We start from the raw sequence: 13414 nt of genomic DNA, 5'->3' as shown, positions 1-13414 counted from the left end.
TGGCATTGATACCCAGAAAACTGCATACGAAATGGGATTGTGATATACATTTTGGATGCTGAGTAAAGATGAGAGAGGGGTGAAGATGGACCAGTATGCAGGGCTTGTTTGATGCTGCATCCAGCACACGGAATATATCCGCTTTTCTCCTGCAATGTAACAAAAGAGATTTTGCATCTGGCAGTCATTCTCTGGTGTATATAAAAAAAAAAAGGGGTGGCAAGTGGTGAGTGTGAGCCCCCTCTCTCATTTACCTCCTCCTCTCTCCACACCCAGGGTCTGGCCAGGAAGGAGTGAATAGCATGTTACTAAGACTTACTACAGAAGAGGAGGGCTGGGTGAATCCTTGTAGGGTGGGTGGGTGTGTGTGGCTTGTCCTCTCTCCCTGCCACTCCTATCCTCCCCCCTTCTCATACACAAAACACACAATAGACCAACACAAAGAGGACATAAGGTTGAACGCTCCTCCTCTTCCATATAGCATGTAGATTTGTAGGGTGGCATTTCTAAACATGGTCCTGTAGCCTAGCAGGCCTTTTCTTGCCAAGGAAAATGCACAATACGCTAGGCTGAGGAGCTGACATTTGGAAGGATTTCCCTTATATCAGGATTGCCTCCACCAAAGCCTGCTATTGTAGGATCCAAATCCATCCACTATGGGCAAATGCACTGGGAGATGTACCTTGGTTGGGATCTGCTGCCTGCAGCTGGTGAGTTAAAACAATAACCGGTCTGATGGGAATCTGGGAAACAGTAACAGGATTAACACATCATTACTACATATACGTTGATGATACTGTGAAAATCATTCATTCCATCCAATTATGTGTATGCGTTTAATGATCAGATTGCAAGCTCTTCAAGCAATTGATATTGTAGATGGAAAGCCTCATATGGCGTTTGCTTTACATATGAAAGGTACACATATAGAGTCTACGGTCAGTTCTGTTACTATTATTATGTATATTCGCAAGCAGTTTTAAATAACAATGAAGGTTTATTCAAATGCATGTAGTTATATTATAGCATAGGTATTCATTTACATTGCACCAACATATTATCTGTCTATGGAATAATCATGTGTATCCACACTTTCTTATATTATCATTAATACATTATCTATCTCATTATTGATCATGTGTATCCACACTTTATTATATTATCATTAATACATTATCTATCTCATTATTGATCATGTGTATCCACACTTTCTTATATTATTTATCTATCTATCTATTTATCTATCTATTTATCTATCGTGTGTATGGACACTTTCTTTAGAATAATTGTTAGATGCAAGCATTAAAGGTTCAGTGATTGTATACAATGGAATGTCAACAATGAAGAGTGCAGTATCAGGAGTTCTATACTTTATCTGTCAAATTCCTTATTTTTGTCTAACATACTTATATAATATTGGTACTTACTGCATGGCCTCAATCAGTCTAGATATAGTTGTTTAGCTTGTAATATTATATGGTTGGTGGCCAGTTTTTTTTTTTTTTTTTTTTTTAAGAGTGTTTTTTTAGTGTTTAATTTTAAAGGTTGGTGAGCCAAGTTTTTTTTTTTTTTTTTTTATGAAGAGTGTCAAGAAGTAGAACATTTTCTTTAAATATGTGTGGTATAATGTATAATCGTTTGACACACACAAACACACATACATCTTGAATAGATCATTCAGCAAAATGAATGACTGTACTTGGATGTCTGTCATGTCAAGGCCATAAGCAAATGCTGGGAGCTCATCACACCTATCTGGAGAATAGGTTGGTGTCACATGACAGTCTTCCATGATGGAATGTATAACGCTCAGTAGATATATCTGGTTATAGGGATCATTAGAAAAAACTTTGTTTCAAGTTAAAATAATCAAAAAAAAAGGATAAATTTAGATGCCCATGTTGTGAAATATTCATAGAAACCATTATCATTCTGTAATCCTACATTCTATATGCCAAGTAGCCAGTAGAGCGATGAGAACACGTGTCAATAGCCTAATTGGCTACACATTTTCCATGTTTTATACTTTATCGTAGATAATTATTAGGGAAAACCAGTAATCGCCAGGTTTATGAATACATATATGGCTTTAGCACTCAGTGGATAGGATGACGGTATCTTTGGGCACTGGAAGGTTAGTCTTTGGCACAGTGGAGCCCAATGCAGGAGGAATAACTATGTAAACAAGAAGTTTACATTAGGGAGGACTCATGTAAAGCTGGCCATACACTGTTATATTTTTCATTCAACCTGCGGGCTGGACAAAAAAAAATATATGACGGTTTCCCCCATCCACGCTAAACAGCTTGGATGGACAAATCTTCAACTGTGTTCTTTGTATTCTGACAGTGGCAGGTATGCTGCTGTCATAATACCCAAACAGGGATGGCAGCTGATTGGCTCTTTTCATTTTCTGATCAAAGGATACTGGACAGAAGGGTGCCAACAGAGCCACCCGCTGAACTAATTTTGGACAGTTCAAACTTTGTACAGTAGGGTTAGGGTCATATGGAGGGTGAGGATTAGGTTTACAAGGGGAGTTAGTGTGAGGGTATGGCATCATTTTATACCATGGGCAATCTCCTGGCACCAAAATGTGCTGTATTGGATGTGTTACGTGGTATGACCTGCAGAATCAGGGTCTATTTATACATTTTTCACACAACATTCATCCAAGATTCATACATTTTCTGCTTGCATTCTACTGGGTGAAAGGTATGTGAGAACATTTATAAATAGACCCCAGAGTGTCGGTTGTTTTTCACAGATGGCAGCACCCATGCTGTGAAGTTAAGAGTGAAGGATCAGCTACTTTACACAGAGATTTTCCTAAAAAATTAAGCCGGCCATACACTGGTAGATTTTCATGCGGAAAATCTCGTCAGAACATTGGATAAAGCCATCAGAGACTTGACGAATGATGTTTGAAATTTGCTTGGTTTCGACATTCAGTTTTCAAATGAATGGAGTTTCCTGCACAAAAATCACATTCACTGTTAGAATTTCGTTAATTCGAGAAAAAAAAAACAAATTCCATCTTGCTCCTTCAATTTTTTGGGGAAAACTGTCACCGATTTGACCCCATTAACTATTAGAAAACCAAACACATTTTTCCAACTAACTATTACTGGTGCATGGCCAGCTTTAGTTGTGATGCCAAGTTCTGATGTCAGAAAACATTTACTATTGTTCCCTAGGGGGTTCCTGTAAAAGCCAGCCCATCGCATCAAAGGCAGCATTGGGCTCTTTTGATGCACCCTTAGGCCTACTGTAAGAGAAAGAAGAAGAGAAATATTAGGCAGGTTGCACTGGCGTGTGGAAAGAAATCTTTACAAATACTGTAATTCCCACTAGGCAGCATCCACTGGGACTCGTTCACCAAAAATAAAGAGATATTGTAGGCGTTAATCATTTTTACCTTGTTTAATGATAACGTGATCCAATAAAACTTAAATGAGTTACATTTCATTGCAAACCGTGTGAACAGGGGCTGATATATTAAGCTTACTGTGTAAGTAACCATTGGTACTATGCAAAATACAGTCAGACAACCAACCAGACTGTTATAAGACTTTAACCACAATAAACAGAACTCTTATGTATATTATTGGTTGCTATAGGTTAATGCACTTAAATATTACCAGTTTTCATTGCACTGCCTTATTGTAGAACTATCGTAGTGTTCCGTCACATGGTAGATCACGGATAGATTGGCCTTTATATAAAGCTGTCAGACTACTCAACAGTGGGGGGTATTGATCAAAACTGGAGCAGACAGAAAATGGTACAGTTGTCCATAGTAACCAATCAGCTTCTGTCTTCAGTTTGTTCAGTTAAGCTTTGAAAATGAAAGAGAAGCTGGACGACTGCTCCAGATTCAGTCTGCTCCTGTTTTCATCTATTCCCCTCACTGTGCCCAAGCTAAAATGCTGATATAGAAATTCTGGTTGCCATGGGTTACCGGAAACTCTTTTTTCCCCCCTCTCTTTACACTATAATATATAGATTGTAGGTTTTCCTTGGCAGGGCTTCCTACGTTTTTGTTCACCATTTGTTATGATATATTAATCCTTGTTGTATGTTTATTTGGGGAGTTTTATGTTTTTTTTCTAACATTGTTTTACGTTTTCAAGAATAGAATACACAGTACAGCCTCTATTATTTACCTAAATTATATTTGTATATGCTGCACACACTGACATTTACTCTGTCTGAATAGTGTAACCCAGCTTTAAGGTTTTCCCTAGGCACAGAAGGCACAAAGAACTGACATTCTTATTTATTATTACAGGTGATGATTTAAAGAGGAACTGAGGTGATTGACTTCCACTCAACCTCATAGTTAGAGCTGTTGTGTGGCAATGAAACTTGATCGGGAAGTGAGCGAATGCATACCGTCACTCTCTAAAGGTGCCCATACACCTTACAACCATCACAAGACTTTTGTCTTGCGATGGTTGTAAGGTAATTAAAAAAAACGTACGATCTGCCCATCTTGGACAGGCAAATTGTACTTGCGATCATCGCAAGCCCGCCCCCCTGAGGGACGGGCCTCCGATGACTGCAATGCTGAATGGACACTGTGCGCACACCGGCCCGTGCAGCATTTGTCTTACGAGCAGGCCACCAACCAGCCGACAATCATACGATTCTCGGCGGGTTTTCGAGCCTGCTCGTAAGACAAAAGACGTGCGACCATACAGTAGAAACGGTCGGACGCCTTCCATACACCTGCCGATTATCGTAGGATCGCGGGCACCTTTACTTCCTGATCATCTCCCTGCAGAGAGCAGTGACTGTCAGTCACCGCTCCCCCGCAGGGATTCCCCCCTCCCCGCAGGGATTCCCCTCTCCCATCCTGCAGCGCTGACTGGAGGGACAAACAGGAGGGGGCGGGAACAGCTGGCTCTGCCTCTAGATAGGCAGAGCCTGCTGTCAATCAGCCTCAAGATGGGCAGAGTCAGCTGTCACTCACACAACTGGGTAGATCGACAGTATTGTCAAGATCCGTCCCGGCTGCAGCGCTCTCAGCATATAGCGGCAATAGCCCACTATATACTGAGCTTTGGGTCATGGGAGAATGTTAATATATGTCCTCCTGTAACCCTAAAGAGAACTACGGCATAAAAAGGTTACCCCATAGTTGTCTTTTAAGTAGCACTTCAGTCCCTGTCTGAGCTTACACTCCAAGGTCCCTATCTCACATGCATACATAGACACAAACTAGGACCAATTTAAAAAAGAACTCTGGGCAGATTAAAAATCAGCCCTTGCAGTGGGGCTACCCCCACACTAAGAGTTAACTGCTCGTTTTTTCTAGTGGACCGAATAAAGATGAAATACTCACCCAAGCCTTGATCCTGTGGCAGAGACCACTCACCTCTCTCCTCCTACACCCCAGTGATGGAATGTCCCTTGGAATCCTCACGTCTAATACACTGTATTATATGTGATGTGATGACTCATGGGTCATTAGACCGCCGGAGCCCAGGGGAAAAGAGGCTAAAGGGACCAGTCTAGCAGTCGGGCAAGACTGAGGATCAGATAAGTGTGTGTGTGTGTGTGTGTGTGTGTGTGTGTGTGTGTGTGTGTATATATATATATACATATATATATATATATATTTATTTATTTTTAAACCAAAAAGATAAGTACAGTATATATTTTTAATGAAAACCCAAGACCAAAACGAGCACTTAACCCTTGCAGAGCCACTGCAAGGGGGTTAATTTTTATTCTGCTAGAAGTTGTTTCTTTACGATAGAAGCCAATTAACCTACCAGCATATCTTTGGAGTATGGGAAGAAACCGGAGTACCCGGAGGAAACCCACAAGCCCAGAGATAACATGCACTAGATTCTGCTCCAGGTCAGTCCACTTGGATCTGATGACAGGGTACACACAGCACCCGCAACCAGCCACGAAATACACTGCAACTATGTCACTCCTGTATCTATTAAAGACCAGTGTAATCTTTAATGCATTTATTGAAATAAGATTTAGGGCCTGTGTCAATGGAGTTTTGTGCGCTTCAACTGGGTTATGCATATTCATTCAAGTCTATGGGGATGTAAAACCAGCTTGAAGCAGGTCAAATGCAGATCAGAAGGAGGTCAATTGCAGGTCAAATGCACCAGTCAATGAATTCTGAATGGTCTGAGAAGCATCGCAAACTGATGTCAAACTGATTCCATTTACACAAGCCCCTAATGGCACATTATGGTAGCTGATTTTTAAACACCAAGAAGAGGTAAGTTGGTAGTTAGCTCTGGAACTATCTACGCAACATTTATTGCAACCCCAAGTCACCTTTGGATAGTGTGCAAGGTATTGCTGAAGGTAGATATGGCTCGTCATACACAAATTTAGGGTGAATGCACATCAGATGCTTCGGAGCTGCGCTGGAAAAAATGCTCCAACGCACAGATGTCACGGATGGGCACAGGTCACACCACTGCGATGCTCAAATCTTTCTAAAGATCTTAAGGTCCTAAATGCAACTTGCTCTGTCTTGTATTTGCAGATGCATTTGTGTACACCGACTCATGTTCACTACAAAGGCTAATGATTCTGTCACTTCGATTTATCATGTGGTCACCCTATAACCATATACAGCCACACTGTTTATAGAAACACAAGGCACACATATAGCTGACAGGTGCAGTGACTGTATGATGTATTTAAAATGTGGTGGCCATATGGTAAAAACATTGAAGGAATGTCACCAGCACACCAAAAATCCTTTCGGGGTAACCATGTGTTCATTTAATAAGAACCATGTCAAGTAAAGTTTTTATTTGACATGGTTCTTATTAAATGAACACATGGTTATCTCGAAAGGGTTTTTGGTGTGCTGGTGACATTTCTTCAATTGATTCCTGTAACCAGCGGTGCCATCAGTAGTCACTACAAGCACCCTTCCCTGTCATTGGGGCATCCTGTAAGGAGTGCAACAAGTTTCTTCCTACATATGGTAAATACACCAAAGAGCAACTGTACTAGTCACTGCAGCCCCCGGTCTTCTGAATGGAGAGTAAATATATTCAACCACAATTGTCTCAGTACTTGACAATCATACTGCGACGTAACCACATGCAGTAGATGTTCTAAAGACATGACATGACTGTGTTGTAAAGTAGCCACCACCCCAAGCTCGCTCCTCTGATGGACTACAATCCCATGTTTAGTTTATTCATTTGTATTGAGATTTTAGTCCATCACAGGAGTGAGCTTGGAGCAGTGGCTACTTTACAACACACACAGGGACCATGGGGAACAGAAATAGCCCCCCTCCAGAAGGAAGGACACTGTCAGCACCAATTCAGAGATGATTTGAGGATCTACAACTGAGTGATACACAAATAAGATACATTTTTGTTATTAGTTAAGGTACTTGAGGGTATTTTTAAGATTTAACTCCTGAGTTTAGTGTCGCTTTAAGTTACAATGTTGCAGTCTGATCAATGGGTGGGAGGAAATATTTACTCTTGCCAGCAGCAGACCACCTCAGCTTAGACAAAGTCTCTTGACTGATGCACATTAGTCAAGGTAGAACTTTTTGATAACGTATACTGTTGCTGTATATTGTGACAGGCCAGTCATTTCTTCATGCTAACGGAATTTCGTATTTCGGATATAATTCGGAAACTGCCATTCGGATTTCGGATGCTCCGAAATTCGGAATTTCAGGAAAATTCGTACGAATTTTGATTCGTAACGAAACAAATCGCACATGTCTAATGTAGACTTAAGGTGCCCATACACTCTACAACCCTCGGAAGACTTTTGTCTTCCGAGGGTTGTAAAGTACTTAAAAAAACGTACGATCTGCCCATCTTGGACAAGCAGATCGTACTTGCGATCATCGCAAGCCCGCCCCCCTGAGGGGCGGGCTTCCGATGACTGCAATGCTAGAGTGTATGGGCACCTTTTATAAAGATACTAAAAAGGTCCACTTAAAAAAAAATATATATAAAATAGGTTTAGGAACGTGTAAACAACAAAAAAAAAACCCAAATAAAAATTACCCAAAACCATTATAGCGCTGTGTCTACTGGTAGGGTTATTTTTATCTTAGTAAGATGATTGTCTGCGTCCTAATAGTGACCATTTCAATGATACTTAGTGGAATTACCATCATGGAAGTGCTGCTCAGTTAAATCCAACTCACTATTTTGAAAGATGATCTCAAAATAGACATAATGAATATACTTCACTGAATAATGATATAGAGTGGCTACCATTAATTTCGAGTGCTTTCTGGTGCCCCCTTCAACGCAGGAGGTTCATGAAAAATTCATTCTGCGGGGCTGCATGCTTAAAGAGCTTCATGTAAATGAAGGGCATGTCTGGGTAACTTAGATTTAAAAGGAATTCTAATGCTATATAATACAGACGTCCCTGGTCTACTGGTGACCTTTAACCTTTTGTCCTTTCTCAAATTCCTTATCCTTCTCATGTCGCATCCAGGGAACCTAAAGGACCCCTTTAAGTAACAACAATCTCTGCACTTAGAGAGATGACAAACATTTTTACATGAGAGTTTGCCTATAAACCCAGAGGTTAACATGCCACAGCCACATATGGTTAATGAGCTCCTTCCTGAATGCTCTGGTTTGCTGGGAATTCCCAGTTCCTGCAGTGTGGAGAAACTGTATGACCTCATACATCTTTATGAAACCTATGGAAATAGGCTGGGAACAATACACTACATGGCATTTGTAGCTCATTGTTATATGACTCATAAGGTTTTTTTCCTAACAAGTGGAATTACAGGATGGTAAGGAGGGCCCTGCCCGTGAGGGCTTACAATCTAAAAGGGAGGGGCAAGTGGTACATGAGGAGGTATTGTATTATGGATTGATAAAAAATAAAAATATTGTACTGTCATTGCTCTAAATAATAGATACAATGCATGCAGGTTTAACACCTTATTAAAGAAGAACTCCAGAAAAATATTAGATTAACCCTTGCAGTGGACCTATCCCCGCACTGCAAGGGTTAAGTGCTCATTTGTCTCTAGGTGCTAAAAAAATAAAAAGTTATACTCACTAGACCATCTGAGCCAGCTTGTTCTTATACCATTGTCTCTCCCCCTCTGCTGCAGCAGTCTAAGGACCCTGGTGTTATCACGCTCTATATACTGTGCATAGACTGTGTATAGATGTGAGGATTCCGAGGAGCAGTCCATCTGTGCAGTGGAGGAGGAGACACTTCAGTGATTACATAGGCAGGGAGCCAGCTGGGACGGTCTGGTGAGTATAACTTTTTTTTTTAGCACCTAGACAAAAATGAGCACTTAACCCTTGCACTGCAGGGGTAGCCCCACTGCCAGGGTTAATAACATTTTTAACCAGAGTTTTTTAAAAGGAACTTGTCGTTGCATTAGAGTAGTAGGCAAGTGCACATTCTATTCACATGCTTGTTGAAGGTCAGTGATTAAGTAAGTAGTGAAACAAGGATAATTAGGACAGCGCCAGAGTGTGGATCCTCACAAAACTAATCAGAAATAGCAGCTTTCATACTTCAATGTTGACAGATTTCTTTTAAGATAGATATGGTTTACATCTACAATGCAGAAGGTGGTGACCAGACTATTTGCTAGAGTACAGCTACACTTAATGACCTTCCTGTTTAACGACCACTCGGACTTAATACCAGCCCTCCAACCAGTCGGTACCGTACACTATACAAGAACTTGGGTCAAGCTCATATCACATCACCCTTTCTCAGTCTTGTTCCCACAGTTGGTCACTCGGTTAGTATTCACTACTGCACTGTACATTAGTATTTACAGTATGCAAACTTAAGTAATGCACTATATATTAAAGCTGATTTCCTCTATTCCTCGCTTAGCAACCAATTCACTGAATGAAACTCAGTCATTAAAGTGGATCTTTACCCCATTTCACTAAAAATCAAAGCAGCATGCAGCTCTGCATGCTGATTTTAAATCATTGTACATTCACTAGTTAAACAAACATGTTTTTCATCTACTTACAAATAGAGTTCATCTACTTCCTGGTCCAGTTTTGGTCCAATATGATGTAATGTACCCAAGTGTTGCATCCTGGGAAGATTACATCAGCGGAGCATTGCTGGGAAATCTCATCTGTAGTCTCACAGCATCTCAGGGAAAGGCATTTTCGTCCCCTGAGATGATATGTATGATCACATGTCCTAGTCACATGTGCCAGAGTTGCAGGAAGTAAAGGGAGAGCTAGTAACCTGCCCTTAGCTAACATGGCTACTGTCAGAAAACTGGGGAAAGAAAAGAGAAAGAAGGCATGCAAAGGATACAAAACCAGCAATTATGTAGAAGTATGCGTTTGTTGATTGTTATTACTAAACATTTCTAAGTCCAGGTTCACACCGTGACCGCACAGTAATCGTGAATGAATCGCACACCACTGCTGATGGCGCTGGCAGTGCCATTCTTTTCTAATGGCACCCCAGCTGTCCAGGCAGATTGCGTAGTTTCTTGCCACAATTCCGCCTGTGGAATCGCACACGATTGCGGCTGAAAAAAAACGTGTGTCGCATGTCATGAAAAAAAGGTACATGTACCGTTTTTCAGCGATTGCCTAGCGGATATAACCCCATTGATAATCAATGGGGCCACATTGCAAACGCTGTGTACAACCACACACGAATGCGCGGCAAGTGTGCACCTGGCCTTAAGATGTGTTTGTTGTTAATTTAAAGATATGGGTACAATTCCTCTTTAAGTGAGGAATGTCTGTAGTTAAATAGTATAGTCCGGTCACTTCCCTTCCTCAGCATGTAACTGGACAATGAAGGAGCAGCAACAGACAAATAAAGTGATCCATCTGCTCCCTCTGCTCTTTGTCACAGTCAGTGTATTCCTTGCCAGCACATGCAGCAGAGATTGATTCGCTCCAGGTTAGGAGCGTACCTAGCTTAATTGTCACCTGAGGTGGCCCATTTTGCCATCCCCAGGCAGCAAAAGCATGCAACTCGGGACGTCACCTCATCCCTTGCTGCTATACTTATGATGGCAGCTTTCCGCTGGGGATGCCTACAATCATGGTGATCCTGCTACACTCTAGCCTTTTTGTAAAGGCTCAATTCACATATAGCGTTTGGGTTTCCCGCGCATTTTTTTGGACGCAAGGTATTGTATTGCGCGGTCCCCACAATAGTCTGAACAATGCACATTTAAATGCATTGCTTTTCATGTTTTATTATATCAACCTGGAGATCAGCTTTAAATGTCTTAGCTTAATCCATACCCTGTCAGCATGCTTGTAGCATTTGTTTCTACGTTTTTCTACTTTGTGTTCTACATTTTATATTCTGTCTCCCCGTCCACACCCTGTCTGTATTTTATCTCCCCATTTTGAATCTCCGTACGGCTCCTTATGTCTGAGGCTCTTGTCTGTGCAGCTTTCATTCTACTCATTTCTCAGTCCACTGAGTCTGTTCATTTGCACTTTTCATTCTCAGCCTTTATTTGCCACAGGTTTGCAGCAGGCAGAAAAAAGGAGATTAATTGGAGGGAGGGAAGGAGTCTACACTGAAATAATTGACCATCTAGAGAATAAATAGGTTCGATGTCTTTACTGCATTACTACACTCTAAAGCTACATAGTTTACAGAAATGCATAAATCAGGCTATCATGATTTATAACAGCCATAATGCAGTTTCCCACCAATACTGTCAGTGCTTGCAAGGACACAAATTGGCAGAGCCTACACTGAACACCCTTCCTGCATTCTGTTCAGTTACAATGAAATGCATACAGAGAGCTCAACCTATGTGCTCTGACCAATACTTCAGTATTTTAGAGTATTCTAGTCTACCACAGTCCTGTCTGTTGGTAATCTTTTAAATCTTAAGCTGGGTACATGCGAAAGTTATTTTCCGTTCAGCCTGCAAGGTTGAATGAAAACAAAATATGACAAATTCCTCCATCTACGCTAACAGCATGGATGAACGAATCTCCCGCTGTGTACATTGTATTCTGACAGCAGTGCCCAGTGGTATCCAAACCACTAGCCCCACCCCCCTCACTGGTGCCTCCATCAGCTAGCTAGCTGGGTTTTAGAAAGGTACTGGGTGTTTTTTACCTTAATGCAGAGAATGTAAAAACACCAAGCCTTTAGTACTACTTTCAGAGGAACTTTGCCCACCAATTGAACGTCTCCAAAAACAGTTACATTTGAGACATGCCAACTGTCAAGGTTGTCAGTGTGCTTATTTCAGCTCTCAACTGAACTTTCAAGCCCTCAAATGGCTGGTGTCATAGCTGATGACATGTTCAACACCATGGCAACTGCAATCAAATGGAGGCTAAGATGGCACTTTCCTTGGCTGTAAAGCTGGCCACACACTGTTCTATTTTTTTGTTCACTCAACCTGTGGGCTGAACCAAAAAAAAAATACAACAGATTCCTACATCAGCGTTGATAAAGAAATCTCCTTCTGTCTTCATTTTGTTACGACAGTGGCCACCGGCCTCTGTCAGAATGCCCAAACAGAGCTGGCAGCTTATTGGCTGCCGCTCTGTTTGTATGAAGATTTTCCGGCCGACTCCAAAAGGGTGCCGACAGTGGAACCCTCTGTGCGCATTTTGGCTGGTTCATCAAGAACTGGCTGAAATTTGCACAGTGTATGGCCACCTTATGGGATAGGACGGTGTAGTCCCACATTACCCAGCACAGGCCTTAGAATGTACACACACAGTGACCCTCTGAGATGCTCTCTATACTGCTGCATGCATCGCATTGCAGAGATCACAAATGAATGTAAACTGAGGAAAATGTAGGATATTACAAGCAATTAGAGTGTTTGCTGGAAAATAATTGTTGCTCAGTGATTGCATTCACTTGACTTCCCTATACTGTATGTCAATTTGTTTTTCTTTTCAATTAGGAAGTACTAAAAAGAATATATAAGGAATTCTACTCTTGTGCAAATAATGACTTTCCATTAGAGGGCACTTATGTGTCACAGATCAGGGTCATCATAGATATATTAGCAGTATTTATGCTTTATTTTGCTAGCAAAGATGGAGGCTAATTTCAGCATTACCATGACAACGAAATGCCCTTTTCCTTATAGCTTTTAAATCAGAGATGACAACTGAGGGGATCTTCAAGGGGAAAACAAAACCTTAGCTTCACCGGTTACAAGAATCTCCCCGAATAACATAAATAGCAGCAAGAATGGGATAAAGAACCTGTTGATTTACCTATAGGAAGAAATTCAAATGCAGCAATATATAATCATGCTCCTGCAGTGCCATTGTATCTAAATAGACTGACGATGGTACCAGGTTACAGCTACACATCAAATTCTATGTAAAAATTCCAGGTCGTAGCAATTTCAAAATCATCATTTTCAAGTCCTATCTAGGAAACGCGGCTACTATACTAAAGTCGTCAGAATGTG

General features: G+C 41.1%; 1 protein-coding gene across 1 annotated transcript in view; it reads left to right on the top strand.

Moving 5' to 3' along the window:
- Positions 1 to 395: 395 nt before the first annotated feature.
- Positions 396 to 13414, top strand: part of NKAIN1 (Na+/K+ transporting ATPase interacting 1) — a 29847-nt gene continuing 16828 nt past the window's right edge. Inside the window, exon 1 of the mRNA XM_018566888.1 lies at positions 396 to 710. Coding sequence (XP_018422390.1) covers positions 657 to 710 — 54 coding nt within the window. The 5' untranslated portion in view covers positions 396 to 656. The remainder of the gene's footprint in view (positions 711 to 13414) is intronic.

The sequence above is a fragment of the Nanorana parkeri genome, unplaced genomic scaffold (genome assembly GCF_000935625.1).
Source record: "Nanorana parkeri isolate BGI_ZX_2015 unplaced genomic scaffold, ASM93562v1 scaffold986, whole genome shotgun sequence".
Taxonomy (NCBI): Eukaryota; Metazoa; Chordata; class Amphibia; order Anura; family Dicroglossidae; genus Nanorana; species Nanorana parkeri.
This window is presented reverse-complemented; position numbering and strand designations above follow the sequence as displayed.